This window comes from Mytilus trossulus, chromosome 3 (genome assembly GCF_036588685.1).
Source record: "Mytilus trossulus isolate FHL-02 chromosome 3, PNRI_Mtr1.1.1.hap1, whole genome shotgun sequence".
NCBI classification, from domain to species: domain Eukaryota; kingdom Metazoa; phylum Mollusca; class Bivalvia; order Mytilida; family Mytilidae; genus Mytilus; species Mytilus trossulus.
Genome location: NC_086375.1, coordinates 29,441,011 through 29,457,738, shown reverse-complemented (window position 1 = coordinate 29,457,738; position 16,728 = coordinate 29,441,011). Strand labels below are relative to the sequence as shown.

The following is a 16,728-nucleotide window of genomic DNA, read 5'->3' as shown; positions in this document are numbered from 1 at the left end:
ATGAAATGTCATTAAAATATTTCCCAAATAACTGCTTTTCTTTTCATAATCAATTAGCATTTACTTAAATTTAAATAAGGCATTATTTATTTTTGGAAAATCCTTGTTATTTTTCATAGAGTTAGTAGAAAACGTGATGCAATAAAAGAAGGTATGAAAAATATAGAGAAGTCTTTGCAGCCAAGTTGTCAATGACATGTATATTCTACTTTGATAGTCATAATAGTTGCGTATGGGCTTGGTGAGCGGGCCAAACCAAACAGGTAGAAAAATAGATGGACGGGAATTCGAACTATAGGCTGAAACAGATGGTTTTGCCGTTAGGCACGGATATTTTCTTTTGAAATGAGTCATTAATGGATCCCTCGAAATTGGAAAATTAATTATCTTTACACAAATGATTTAACTTAACACCCGGACCGGATTTGTCTGCGAATTAAGTACGTGTATCGAACAGTTAAAAGGGCTTCTATTCCCAACTGGCAATATCTATAACATGGGTTACATTGGGTTCGGTAATAAAAGTAAGAGTGTTGTTTTACATCATGTAGACAGCAAAGATGCTATTAACTGTTGTTACAAACAAACAAACAAGTAAATAAACCTACTTACAAAAGAGAAAACCAAATACCAAATTGAACGAAAAGAAAAAATACAATTCATGACTAAAACTCGTGAAAGTAACATTTCCATGATTGCCTGCTATACAATGTGTCTATCATTAATTAAACACACTACGACTGAGAAATCTCATTAAAAGTAACAATGAAAACATTGTATCAGATGTAGAAAATAAATGATAAAAAGCTAAAGAATTAAAATCCTGCTTTGATAGTTTCGATTAATGTAAACCATGAACCATGAAATCCAAGCTCAAAAAGTCACGACCATAAAACATAAAAAAGATTTTATGTCTGAACCTAGGAAAAACTGACCAAATCGGACTATTACATAGATATCCTAATTTCCTGGCCGGAATCCTGATATTGGTAGAAAGTAAAAGAACGAAACACCAAGAAGCATTTTCAATATCCGCTCGTCTTTTGATTTTTAAATTGAAGAATTTAAAATGCAGTGTGGGAATGAGGAGCACTATACACATGAATATGTGTGGTATAATTGCCAGTGAGACAACTTTCCCACAAATGACGTAGAAGTTGCAATTTACTTTCTACAATGAGCACAACCATCATAGCATAGCATGTCATAAAAGGCTCCGACATAAAAAAAATAGAAAATATAAATAATTTAAATGAGAAAAGTAAAACCCTTGCCTTTAAGCCATAAAACTTCACTCAACTCAAAATTTAAAGCATAACAATATATGCTCGAAACACCAAATTCTGTTTTTTTAATGAGTTGAATTATGACAATCGTTTATTTGCATTAAATACAGACAGCAGTAGTATACCCGTGTTCTTTATTTTTAAATCAATGGAGAGACAACCAATTCCGGTAATCTCGGGAAACACATCAATTATAGGAGGAATACAACCGAAAAACATAAATACTTAAGTGCAACAAAAACAAACATACATACATGTAGAAACGGTCTATTTGATAATAACTGCCATTTTCCTGTTTAGGTATATAATTAGTTATCAAAGGTAACAGGAATATCATTTAGTACGCCAGACGAACGTTTTGCCTACATAATACTCATCAGTGACGCTCATATCAAAATATTTCTAAAGCTAAACAACAACAAAGTTGAAGAGCATAGAAGATCCAAAATTCCAAAAAGTTGTTTAAAATACGGCTAAGGAAATTTATGCCTGGGATAAGAAAATCATTAGTTTTTCGCAAAATTCAAAGTTTGGTAAACATAAATGCGAATCCTGATTGGTAGGAAGTAAAAGAACGAAAACATCAGGAAAAATATTTAATATTAGTTCGTGTTATTTTAAAATTATTTAAATGAAGACTTTACAGTGCAGTGAGGGAATGAGGGGCACTATACAAATGAATATGTGTGATATAATTGCCAAAGAGACAAGTTTCTAACAATTGACATACAAGTTTGCATTTATAGGGTACTACCTCTTACAATGGACACACACAACATAGCATAGCATGCCGCGACATGAAAAATAAATAAATAAACCCAATTTCATTGAGAAAAGTAAAACTATTGTCTTAAAGTCATAAAACTTCACTCAATACTTACAGCATTAAAATATATGCTCGAATTTAGTTTTTTAATTAGTTGAATTATGACAATCGTTTGTTTTCATTAAAAAAGGCCAACAGTAGTATACCATCAACTAGACATCGATTGAGGACATTGAAATAAATGAATAAAATTAACCCAAAAGCAATGGAATATGGAACGAGATAGTAAATACACATGTTACACACACCACAAGAAGGCGAAAATGTGGGAACTAGAAAAGAATTAATGGAGACAAAATCTCTTTTGTTGCTTATCTTTTATTACTAATCACATAATCTGTTAACAATTTCCGTCTATATGTATGGCAAGCTTGACGAACATCTATATCGCTTCTTCGGACATAACAATTATAAAAGTAAAAAAACCCAGCAAACACAATAGTACCATTATAAAATCCCAACCACTTCAAACAGTCAGGAAACAACAAGGACAATCACATAAATAGTGTAAATATTTCTGTAAACTTTGTGAACTGTCTTTCATTAAACGACAAAGGACAGTCTATCCCCTAGGACTGAATAACGATAATTTGACAAAGGGAATACATCTATAACTTCCTTTATTAATATCATGACTAGTGTTGATAAAAGGCAACGCAATCATATGTCTAACAACAAACTCATTAACCGTCATCAACGAAGAAAACATCGTTCTAATATTACACTTGAAATTATTTTTATCTATATTTAAAATGAATGGTAAATACTAATTATTATAAAAACTGGGACAATACTAGTTAGTTAATTACATGATATTTATAATGAATCTGATATAGTATCGTTCTTCAGTCCAAAATTTGAGTGTATACAAATTAGGTAGACATCACCTGGTTTTACAGTTGGTTTAACCTCTCACTTGTATGACATTCGCATCAATATCTATTATATTGACAACGATACGTGACCAAAACGAACAGACAAAAAACAGTAGTTGTCTTTTATTTATGTAATATACATACGACGTGTTTCTCGTTTCTCGTTTTTTTTTATATATATTAGACCGTTGGTTTTCCCGTTTGAATTGTTTAACGCTAGTAATTTTGGGGCCCCTTTATAGGTTGTTGTTCGGTGTGAGCTAAGGATCCGTGTTGAAGGCCGAACATTGACCTATAATGGTTTACTTTTTTTAAATTGTTATTTGGATGGAGAGTTGTCTTATTGGCACTCACACCACATCTTCCTTAATCTAAAAAAGATCAACGACAGAAACCCGACAGAAAAACACTTGATTACTATTTAAAGATATGTTTGGGTACATACCAGCCGAAAGTGTAGCAAACAAATGTAGTGGTGGTATGACATGAATACTACACGACATTCCTGAACCTGATGTTCAGTGGTTGTCGTTTGTTGATGTGGTTCACAGGGGTTCAAAGTTTTCCGTTTGTTATATAAATAACACCGTTAGGTTTCCTGTTTGAATGGTTTTACATAAGTCCTTTTTGGACCCTTTATATCGTGTGATTCGGTGTAAACCAATGATTCGTGTTGAAGGCCGTACCTTGACACTTAAGTTTATGGTTTCCTTTACAAATTGTGATTTAAATAGTTCATTTGCCAATTACCGATTTGATTCTGTTACTACACACTTTTTAAACAATTACTTCCCTTTGTTAATCTTAGACTGGTTCTATACCGGACACTATTGGCTTTTGCCTATGCAGAATATAATGAATTGAAAATGATGCATCGGCGGTTTAACTGATTTTTCATGAAAAATGATTTCTGATGTCGTAAGTATTCAGCTAAACAACAAATTAATGTAATTTAAAGATTTCAAAACCTTAAAGATTACTCACATTACGCACAGGTAAATTATCTCTCTCTGCTAGCTCTCCATTGTTTATAAAAAATATTGTACCTGATAAGGGAGACAACTAAAAAAAAGGTTTCTGATTACAGGGTCAAATACGGAAATTGGCAAATGAACTATTGAGAGTTGTCTAATTGACACTTCTTCTCATATATATTAACCCTGTTAAATTCTGTAAGTGTCTGTCCCAAGCCAATAGCCTGTAATATAGTTGTTTTCGATAGTTCGTGTTTATCTTATTTATTTTTCGTTAATTGTTTTGTTCTAAGTTTGGCTTTTAGTTTTCTCAGTAGAATTGTTTTATATGTGTCATTTCGGGGCTTAATAACCGACCAAACGGTATGGGTTATTTTAATTTTGAAACACGTAAAATTGTCTATTAATGCTTACAGTCACTTTTTTGAATTTTGGTAGATAGGTGTTTCATTTGCAAGCATACCTCATTTCCCTATTTAAATTTGTTCTGTGGGTGATGTCTTATGTAGCTTGTGTAACTCAATACTTGAGTTATATATTACTTTTTTTTTAAATGTACCTTAAAATATGATACAGCAGTAATATTATATTTGAAGCTAGCTGGTCTCATGAATGAAATATTTAAGCATACGTTTTAATTCATAGAAAATATATAAATGTAGAAAATAAGCCACACAGCCTTGTTTTGGCCACTGAAAATAATTGAAGTGAATACACACTTTCAAGTCCAGAATATAATTTTGAAGGAAACCATATTACAGATTAAAAGTAGAACAATCTCATATGTTGAACGAGTATCTGTATGACTGAATTTTATGTTATCTTAAACTATTGTCTTTATATTGTCACAGTGTAAACATATTTTCCTATGGAACAACTATCTACGTCATCTGAGTTGTGTTAAAAATGGAACTCGACATCACAAAAGATAATTTTACAATTCAAACGAGAACACATATTAGATAGCCCGATTGAAATACAAAACAAACAAAAAAGGAGAAAAAACCTAAACATGATACAGCAATAGTATTATATTTGAAGCTAGAGGATCTCATTAATTGAATTCAATGATGTTTTTGACTATTGTGGATTACGTATCTGAAGTCGCTCATTATACTGCTGACAGTGTAATGTTCGTTATAACATTGCCAATAATGTTTGTTAAATATAAGATCATATCTATCATTTAACAAAAATGTAAGAAGATAATAAGCTAGGGCACTACAATGTTTCGAATAAGAACAAATAATCCTTACTAGTCTGCATGTGCAAAATGCTCAAGCCAAATCAAAATTTGATTCACATGATAATGTTTTAAGAAATAGAGATAATGGTAGAAAAGTGCTTGAGTATGTCGCCGTCTATCTGTGTTAGAATATCAGACATTAAAGCAAGACACTCCAAGAACATGTGTTAACAATTGAGTAATAATAGCTTTTTCTTATCATCTTTGTCAACTAATATTCATTTATTTCTCTTTTGTTTCATAAGGTATATTAGTTAAACGCTATGAGATTTAATATATGTAATGATTGTTATTAGTAAATGCGTAAATAATATTATGGAATATGTTTCAATGCCAAACTTACAATAAGTAGTGGAACAATTCTCATCAGAAATAATTAACACACTATTAAATAATATTTCCCGTTTGATAATGTCATTTTTACTCATCTGATCGTTTTTTCCACAAGAATCAGAAAATCTTATTCAAACTCAGAGAAAACCTTAGCCAATACAGTTGACAGTTTACTGAAAATGGAAAAGTGTTTGATCTTTATAGGATTAATTTGTTCTGTACTTCTTGCAGGAGTAAAATCAACTAGTACCAGAGATGATATGGTAGAAAATCTTGTGGTCGATAATCAAAATGTTCCTTTACTTGCAATGTTCGACATGACAAAAGTAATCAACCGCATCAAGGAATATATATCAGACGCATTCGAAAATATGAAAGGAAATTTAACTGTGAACATAAGGAAGGAAATTAAAGACTATTTTGATGACATGAAGCAGAATTCCACTGATGCTATTTCTGAAGGTAACTGCATTTTTTTTTTATATTTCCGTATTTAAGGTAATTACTAAAGCAACAACCATTCATTTCTTGTTGTGACATTAATTTTAGTTATCTTGACATTTTTTTAGTAACTTTTTTCACAAACAAATTATCCCAAATATTAATGGTTGTAACTATATTTTAAAATCCCTTCTAAGACATTTTATTTGGTTTTATTAAATTTCGAATCAATTTTCTATATTTTAAAGAAATTATAAACCAATTAGTACTATTGAAAAATAACACGAAAAGGTATATTTTGACTTATTCTTATAATCACAATAAAAATCAAAACCTGAAAACATACACTTTTTAAGGTTACAGGTACGTTGGTTGATTGTATAGGCTTTTTATGCTGTGCGGTATGGGCTTTGAATATTGTTGAAGGCCGTACGGTGACATATAGTTGTTAATGTTTGTGTCATTTTGGTCTTTTGCGGAAAGTTGTCTCATTGGCAATCATAACACATCTTCTTTTTTATATTTTTATGTAATTTTGGAAGAATTAACACTCCAACAATATTGTCTTTATGTGTAAAAACAATAACTTGGAATGTCTCACAAAAGAGCTTGTAATAAATAGCAAATCTGGTATTCCTTCATATCCTTTAACATCATTAAGAAGGTATGGAATTTTAACAAAATCCCAAATATATCCTTGTCTCTTTTGATATTAACATCAAATAAAACGGAGAAGTCATCAAACTTTAAGAAACTCCATATAAAGAATTCGGTACATAGCTGAATCATCAAGATGTTTGTCTAAACATATTTCTAAAGTGATGGTTACCATTTGTTGTACAGTAAAACATGACCTTCAAAAATATTGTGATGAGATATGCTTAACCAGTTGTGTCAATCAAAAGTGGATTCTTAAACTTTCTGAATATCTACTGCCTAATCATAGATCACGATAACTTGGCATTTAACCATCCAATACTCATGTATTTAGTTATGCTGTGTCTTTTGTAAGTGTAATTGGACATTGTGTTATATTACTGGATTGTTGTTTGAATTATATTTACATATTTTTTTCTATATATATGTTAGAGTTAAGATAATGAATAAGCTAGGCCATTTAAATGTATATGATATTTAGAAGAACAACTTACATGATTTGACAATACAAATATATATGTTCCGAACCAAATGTGCATTTCGACTATTCGCGTATGGTCATGACCATATGCGTATACTCATATGGTCCGACCATACACGTATGGTCCGGTCGTACGCGTATGGTCTTACCATATGAGTATATACTCGTTTGGTTATTAACTGGCCGGACCATATGAGTATTTGGACCATAAAGGTATATTTTTTGTAATAAGCATTAGAAAAACTTTATTAAAAACACAATGATTGCTGCATGCAATTATATTTGATTAGTGATGAAATTTACTGTGTGAAAATGGCCAAATGGCCAAAGGCCACCAATGGGTCTTCAATGTACCGAGAAACTCCCGCACCCGTAGGCGTCCTACAGCCTTCAGTAATAAGTTGTATTACTTTTTTACGCTATATGCTTAAGCACCAATCATTTTTTAATTGATAGGCTTTCTATGAAATTATGCAAGTATCTCTATAGCCAGTAGATTTTTTTTCAATAATCTAATTTTTCCGTGTAACCTTTGAGTAAGAACAGTACGGAACATCCTACATAAATCAGTAATCATGTTTAACATTTGAAATTAAAATATGATCGTGATACATGTACATCAGCTGATTGTCAATTAAACAACTTAACTATCCAGAAAATACAGGAAAGCACAAATGCAAGTCACTACATTTCACCAATCAACATTAAACAATGCGAAACACCTTTCCCGTAAGTTACAAAACATGATTACAGTGTAAGCTGCATAATCTGAAATCTTAGTATTCCAACATCCTGCTTTAACTGACACATTTTCATGGACCCAAAATATGATTGTTATTTATGACATGTATGCATATTGTTTCCATTTTTCATTTTTTTAACTAGACTATCAGATCATTCATAAGTTAATGTATGCTGAATTTACTATTATTTTATTTACAGGTAAATTTTATAAATCCCTCATGGCAAAAAATTGCTTTTTTCCAACATTTTTCTGTTCCTGTATAAAAAATAACAAATGTTAGAGAAGCATGAACACAAATAATAGAATAATGTGGGACAATCAGATTTTTTATATGGAACAATCGGAACTCTAAAATTAAAAAACGGAGACATTAAGGAATGAAGCCTATCGTTAATTTTTAATTATAATATATGTCTAAACACTCCTTTTTTATATAAATTATATAGATTTATGGATGCAATCAATATGTACATTTCGTGTTGCAATACAATTCAGCAGTTTGCAATTAGTTTAAGTAAATTAGGGTCAATTTTAATATTCATCGGTAATACTTTTTTTGCGGTCACCAATTGTATTTGTATAATTCATATCTATACTGAACTACTTTGAAACTTTGATTTTAATTTTCTCGAATTTCAGCGCTTACTCCTCGGGACTGCTTTGACTTAGTTAGAAAAAACAACATAAGTGGTGTGTTCAAAATATCCCCGGAGGGTAGAGCTGGATTTAACGTGTACTGTGATATGGAGACGGACGGGGAGGGGGTGACGGTAAGATGTTTAAGAATTTCTCTAATTGGCTGATATTTTTGAGCCCAGAAATATATATCACGCTTAAGGATGGTCGTTTGTCATGTTTTGGAATTTTTATCAGATTTTTGGAAACATCTGTTTTTATCCATTTGAATGCCTTATAATTTTGCCCATTGACCCCTGTTTTTCTTTTTATAAATCTGTTACATGTTTAATGATAATCCATCTGAAAAATCCTCTTAAAATTTTGATTATTTTTTAATTTTTGAGAACTAAAACTTGTCAATTATAAAGCTATGAAAAGTCAAGAGAGAACATTTTCCAGCCAAAATTTTAATGGCTAATATGTCGAAAACAATCCCATTTACCTTTCCTTTATTTATCCCCTGACAACAAATACCATTGTTTTGAAAAGTTAGTCATTTAAAATTAATATCGAACTCCTTTTTAGGTGATTCTGGTGTCTGTCTCCATCTTTTATTTTGAAGAAGCAGATATCAATTGGTACAGATCTTTTTTTGAAATATTCAAACTTTTAGAGTAGTAGTTAATTCAATAGTGAGACGTTTAATCTTATTACAAAACATATATATGTTTTATTATATTTTTGGATTTATTTTCCACAAAGCACAATATGTTTTGATCAAATGTGTTTTCTTTTAATTTTGTTAAAACTTTGTGAAGTCATTAACGTTTTTTCATGGTTTTCTACGGTTTAGAATTAAATTATAAGAAATGACTGTAATATTTTTTATGTCTATTCGAAATAACATAAAAAATGTAATAAATACACACTGTTCAATAACCCGCTACGCGGACAGAGAAAATATCACAGTCATTTCTTAAATGTGTTGTAAATTTGCCTGTTTTATTTTGTAGCCAGAAAAAGTATATAAACTTAATATTTCGTTAATCAACTCCTAGCCTTCCTTCAAATAGTTTTATGTGATATACATATATAGTTTTGTTCTAATAAGTTTGTTTTAACAATTGTTAACTTAGGTTTTTCAGCGCAGACTAGATGGTAAAGTAGACTTCTATCGCGGATGGAAAGAATATGTCAAAGGATTTGGTGACCTCAGAAAAGAATTTTGGTTAGGTCAGTAGTTTCATAAATAATTTTCCATCAAAAAATATATGAAAAACATTTTTCTAAATGCTTTCATTTAATCGAAAATGTTCATCGTAATGTTAGCTGTTTAACAAAAATAAGTGCATAAATTTATAGATGAAATCAGGTAAAAGATTATAATGGATGCACAACTGAAATTGTGGATTGATATTTGAAAGTACAGTGGCAAATATTACTATAGGATTAAACACATTTTTTCTAGAGGTTATTGATGTGTAAACCGAGGCAATTAACTCACAAACTGAATAAAGTCCGAAGTTATGTCAAGTTTGTGAGTTAGAGACCCGGGGCCTGTTTATCGAAGATCTCTTAGGATTAGGACGTGTCCTAAGACCAACTTAGGACACATCTTAGTCCTAAGTGGGTTTATCAAACATGTGTCAACTTCGGAAAATCCTAGGAATTGTCCTAACTTTAGGATACCAATTTAGGTGTCTTAAGATGGTCTTAGGATGGTCCTAACTTTATGATATATTCAATTTCGTCTTTTATTCGTTTTCACACGTATTATTGTTTTTAGCAGTAGTAATATAGTTGAAATTCACCGTATTGATTTGAAAAAATGCACGAGATTTGCCTTTGAACTGTAAAATATTGAAACCTTGACACTTCAAATTCAACTCACTCAAAAACATGTAATGATTTTTACCGATTATATATCTTGTTTACAATTAGTTCCTTAATTTTTTATATAATACGTAGTTATTATTTTTGTCTTATGTTTTGTGTTATACAGTTTCAATGTACATATATCATACAATACTCTTTTATTATCTTTAATGTAACATTCATAATTATTTTCTAAATAACTATATTTAACATATTTTATTTTTTGATATCTTATTTGTATTTTCTTTTCAGCCAATACTTAGGACATCGGTCAGGACGTCCTAGTTGAGATATGCCTAAGATAGCTTCGGTGTGTATGCTGAGACGTGTCGTAAGTCGGTCCTAACTTTATCCTAAATCCTGTCCTAAGAAATTCTTAGGACGGAATTTAGGATAGTTTCGATAAACAGGCCCCCGGTTTACATATCAATAACCTCTAGAAAAAATGTGTTTATCCTTATAATTTTTTAGCCAAACATACACAATTATTAATTTACAATATTACTTTGATGGCTACTATAGATACCATCAGAAACACAATGGCATGTCGTAACTAAGGAGTACGCCGCCATCTGACTTTCTAAAAAAATTGAAATGTTCGATAAATGAAACAGAATCTAAAATGAACTAGCACCTACCTTAAAAACTTCATTTTAATTAGATACTATCCGAATTTGAAGCGTACAAGTAACGAAATAATCTTCCGAATGAAAGTTTTCAATCGTATGACGTCGTGTTTTGCCATGACGTAAATTCGCCAAATCATTCGTGAAATTTTCCGGAATTTTATTCAAATTTTATTTTTATACATTTTCGAAGCTTTAGTGTATTCATTTTATTTCTTATTTTTTTGGTCATATATGCATTAGAATAGAAACAACGGTTATGCAAATGTTTTATAATATCAACTTGCTGAACATCCCGTATCCCTGCCGTATACTGGGATGTTCACAGGTATCCCTGCAAGAATGTGTATCGCGCATCAATAGATTACAAAAGTAGTTTCGGAAACATGATATTTTTAATTAACATATTTTGTTGATGGCTACTATATATATTTACCATCAAAAGCACAATGACAAGTCGTAACTAAGGAATACGCCGCCATCTTGACTTACTAAAAACCATAAATGTCCGATAAATACAACGGTAATAGATTACAAAAGTAGTTTCGGAAACATGGTTTATCGAAGTGTAAACTTAGAGAAAAATTCTAATTCACCAATCCAATTCAAGTATGTATAGATATGCAAATGATATAAAAATTATATGCATTTAAGGATGGGAGCTTGTCAAGGGATATGAGTATAAGTCCTGTTTTTACTTTATCGACACGCATATCAATTTTTTAACGTGCTATTTTACCAATCAACAGTCAATAAGAAAACCATCGAAGCGGTTCAAAGCGCTTTAATTCAAGGTTACATACCTTGTTTCTGTAACAAAGATGGAAAATGTTTTATTTATTGTGAATGATTTTCTTTTTGTTAATTACGAGGGTATTTCATGCTTGGGTTTAAATAAGAAATAGTTTCAGGTAAAAAAAAAGATGAAGCGTATAAGAATAGTATTTAGTGAATGAGAACACTTATTCCGTCAAATCACGAACTTTAATGCGCAACACTACTATTACTCAAATGTTTTATTTAGATTAGTTGAAGTAACAACCGTTAACAAAATCCTTTATATCCAAACTATCATCAAAACAGTACATGTAATGTTATAAACACTGAAAAAACATGTAAATTTAAATCATGTTCGGCTTAATGTACATTTTACATGTGTGTTTTATTATGAATTTCTTGTTTTGGTCTTCCACGAAGGTAACTAAGGAAAAAAAATCATGATTTGAATTTAGGGGAGAACAACAATCTATACACTTATATATGATTTCTCTTTTTCTGTGGTTTTTTTTTAAAAGGTAATGAAAATCTTCATGATTTAACATCTCAAGGAAGTTATGAACTCATGGTAGATCTGGAGGATTTTAATGGAAATAAGGCGTATGCTAAGTATTCTACCTTCAACATTGTCGACCAGTCAACCTACTACATACTGATCGTGAATGGCTACAGTGGAACTGCAGGTAATATTTACAAATGTTCAAAGATTGTGGGACAATAAACCATATTTTTTTAGCTTTGCTTATTGTTTTTGTTTACAGAAAGAGGAATTTTCATTTTAAAACAATAATGACAAAATCAATTTAGGACAATATAATCTAAAAGATGCTTTTAAATTTGTATTGCTTATGTTATCGACTTATATATAAAAGGAAATTATAAGCAGTAGTGCACAATGCACAAAATCATTTCAACTAAACTGGATTTGGCGATTGTGTTTATGTAAACAAGTAATGGATTATTTACTGCGTTAATATCGGGACTCACATTCACGATTTTCACTGCCGTCTTTGACAGAACCATTTTCGGATTAAAATTTGTCGAAAGTCAGATAAAGATCCTGTGAATCGTGAACGGAAATTCATTTTTAAATTATTTTTTTTATCACAATAACAATCAGATATTGTTCAAGAAGCGTCGATAATTAACCGTTTCAGAGCGCAATTGTCCCATAATTACGTTCTCAGTCCAATTCTCATCCGATTTGTATCTTTCGCATGGAAAAAAGCGACTGAATCTGTCCCGACAGCATCCCGATTCTATCGAATGAAATCCGACGGAGATCAGACAGTGAAAAGACGATGAACCGACGCTGACGTATCTTCCGTTTCAAAACTGTCGGCAAACTCGGGATGATTATGTACTGTCGGAACGTAAAGACGTTACGCACGGTTATGCGTTCGGATTAAAATTACGTTATTATATGATTTTAGAACAGCAACCATTTGCCTATAAAAAATAAAATCACCAACAGCCATATATCTACAGAAAGGTCCGGACATTTTTTTCTTATTTTAAGTTAATTCTATAAATTTTTGCACCATACATTTATTTTATTGAACTCACAAAGGTTTCTTTTGCGTTAAAAATCGTATGTCCGACGTAACATTTAAGATTAAATTAAATGCATTTCTCTATGTTCCGTTGTAATTTTGCACATAAAATCTGCGAAATTTAGTATATCAGCTTCCTACTAGATTTATAGTATAACATCATACCCGTTTTTTGGTATTGGCTGAACTTTGAACCAAGCCTTCAACGAAATATTCAGCAGAGGAACCTGTCTTAATGAGTTTTGAGGAAAGTTTATCAAACTTTCAGTTTTATTAGTATCCCTATAAAATAATCAAATCATATCAAAACTATACCCATAAGAAAGTTCGGAAAAAAATAAACATTTTCAAAGTTTCAAATGTAAAATAAAACTTTTTCTTGAAGCAGATTTTTTAAAAATAGAATGTCTAGCCACTATGTCCAAACGTTATTTTTGTCCATTCCTTAGGTGAAACATGTTCTATAGATACTAAATGTGCATTTATAATACAAAACTAACATATTTATAAGATACAAACTATAAGTTCATACAAATGGTTAAATGAGTCGGGTGTTTTCACTAACATTATGACCTTAATTTTTTTTTTGGAAAGTATTTCCTATGTCTAGCCATTATGTCCAAGGGTGTCATTTTGACGTTTCTGCACAGTGGCGTCTTTTATACAAATACGCACTATTTACGAACTGTTTAGGCATTTAAAATGATGCCTGGAAATGTTCATTATAAAATGGTCTGCTGAATCAAATAACAATCAGATTAGAAAAATATACACACATAAGGAATAAACCCTTTATAGACAAAGAGGAAAGGGGTATCGCATTGCAAACGGCTTTGTCTGGACTCAGTTGTATTGTATTCTGTAATTGTCAGTTCTCTGACGTGGGTATCATTGCCGATTTTCGTTTTAATAACGATACTGTTCCGGAACGGTTTGTGGCAAAGACGGTTCGCATTCGATAAGAACTTGATGCAATCTGACCTCAATGCCGAGAAAAACATCAATAAAAAATTTCTCCATATAATCCCGTTCCACAGACAGGACACTGTGCAGAAAACACTAGGATTTTAATCTGAACAACAAAATCTGTCTCGACAGAGTCACGATTGTAATTCGACTATACAAAGTCGACTGAATTTCCCTGAATGTTACGGGACGCCCTCCACTGCCTGTATGTTTGGCAGACCTCTCCGCATGTTTCCCGATGAGTAGGATTCTGTTACGAACGTATACGACTGTGTTCAGACAATAATAGGACATTCCAGATATTTGAGGATTGTAATCTGATGTTTTTATCTTTTGTGTCTTATTGCTCTCTGGTCTCAAACGGGTGTCATAATTGGTCGCATTAAACCCATACCATTAATATTTGGTTGCTTTTGCCTATTTACACACCTTAACAAAAACAAATCATGAATTTGCACAATTTAAAAAAGTGAGAACATATTTGTTTTCAGTATTATTAATTAATCATGGTTTTAGTTATAAGCCTTACTTCAACATGTATGTCATCAACCTGTCCAACAATGATATTTATAGTTTTATAAAATACTTATAAATTAGTATTGCATAGTAATATTTAAATTAGTATTGCTTAGTAATATTTAAATTAGTATTGCTTAGTAATATTTTTATAGGGGTTCATACAGAGTGAGGATGGGAGAGATAACGCTTGATATCAACTCGAGTTATTTGATTTTATTATACTAATATACGAGACTTAGGCGAGTTTATTTTAACTAATCAAATAAATTAGAGTCGATATCAAGCGATTTTATTTTTCACAAGTTGTAAAACCTATTTCTCTTATGGTCAATACTTTCAGTGTGTAAACTAAAAATTCTTTTGCACATTCCTGTATGACGGGATATGTCCTTTTCCGGAGTCAAACTTTGATATCAGACATTTCAAGTCTTTTTGTATGCTTCAGAAAGTAGTAAAAATTGACACAAAATAGATTTTCAGTTGAAATGTATAGGGGTTTTGTATATTATTGAAGAAATCACATTTGTATATTGTCAATACCTTTGAAAGTCATTAATGACCTAGTCAATTTAAATGCTGTAATATATTCTTGTGATACTGGTTAAGTCAATCAAATTTACACAGATTTTCGTATCACTGTCTCCTATCATACTCCGTGCAGTTTGTTACGAGAATTGCTTATTCAGGCAAAAAATAGATAACAGGCCACAACCATAAGTTAACTAGTTTTACATTTTTTCTACTAAGTAATTTGATTAAAATTATCGCAATTTTAGGTGATAAGCGTACTTCTCTTATGTTTAAAAATAGTAAATAAAATGAGTGTACTTATTTTTCTTTATTTTCTTGGTTTTCTTACATTACAGTAGAGACTCCAATTAAAACATAACGTTTTAAATTTCTTACGTTTTTTAAACATTCAGAACTATGTATGTACGAATAAATGTAAACTAAATAAGTCGGTACGACACGAATGTTCTCGTCGTCTACCCTATTGTACTTAGTCTAACTCGGCATGTAAGTTCTCAGTATACACCGATGTATCAAAAAATATATCCGAATCTAAAGTGTCCCGACCAGTCTATATATCGGTCACCTAGAACAAAATAAAGCTCGATCTGTAAATTCGCATTATAAAGTTATATTCCAGTAATAATGTTCGAAAATCAGATGCATATCAGGAATGAAGGAACAAATATATGGCAACTAACTGTTTGATTTTTAGAATGACGGACATACGGACAATATTTGCACCGACTCGTTGCACTACATGTAATAGAAATTTATTTATTCTTATATATGATAATTATATTTTTAAATAATTTAATTTTGGATGTAACGCGTCTTCTGATTGGCTGATATTGTTTTGTTTCTCAGCTCATAGACATTATTAAGTCATATGACCCTGACGTTATCAACGTATTTTCATGGTTTACTCCGGTTTAAAATGGAATTCAGAATTAAATTATAAGAAATAACTGTAATATTTTATCTGTCTATTCGAAATAACATGAAAATGTTGTGCACACTTTAAAATAACCCGCTACGCGCTATTCATGTTACTACAGTTATTTCTTAAATCAATGTATCGAATCATAAATAACAAATGCCAATTCATAAATTAAACTGAAATCTGTTTTAATTAATATCAATGCCGATTTTACATTTATTATTTTATACAAACATAGGCGATTCTCTCAAGTACTATAACAAACAGACCTTTTCGACGAAAGACAGAGATAATGACAACAAAAGTGAGGAGAATTGTGCAGCAGTTTACAAAGGAGCTTGGTGGTATGATGCCTGTCATACTTCTAATCTAAACGGACTGTATGTGGGAAATAAAATGGATGACAAAAGCATGCGTTGGTGGCAATGGAAGGGCGCCCAGTCAATGAAAACAACAGTGATGATGATGCGTAGGATATGA

The 16,728-nt window shown here is 31.1% G+C and overlaps 1 protein-coding gene across 1 annotated transcript; it reads left to right on the top strand.

Annotated features, from left to right (window-relative positions):
- Positions 1-5,291: 5,291 nt before the first annotated feature.
- LOC134710633 (fibrinogen-like protein A) lies at positions 5,292-16,728 on the top strand. The gene is made up of 6 exons (XM_063571017.1): positions 5,292-5,310; positions 5,772-6,002; positions 8,504-8,634; positions 9,619-9,715; positions 12,279-12,443; positions 16,487-16,728. Exons 1-6 carry the CDS (start codon positions 5,292-5,294, stop codon positions 16,726-16,728), a joined length of 885 nt encoding a protein of 294 aa, XP_063427087.1.

Coding starts and splice junctions, on each gene's coding strand:
- LOC134710633 (XM_063571017.1), top strand. Junction 6,003..8,503: donor CACTGATGCTATTTCTGAAG/GTAACTGCATTT, acceptor CTCGAATTTCAG/CGCTTACTCCTCGGGACTGC. Junction 12,444..16,486: donor TGGCTACAGTGGAACTGCAG/GTAATATTTACA, acceptor ATACAAACATAG/GCGATTCTCTCAAGTACTAT.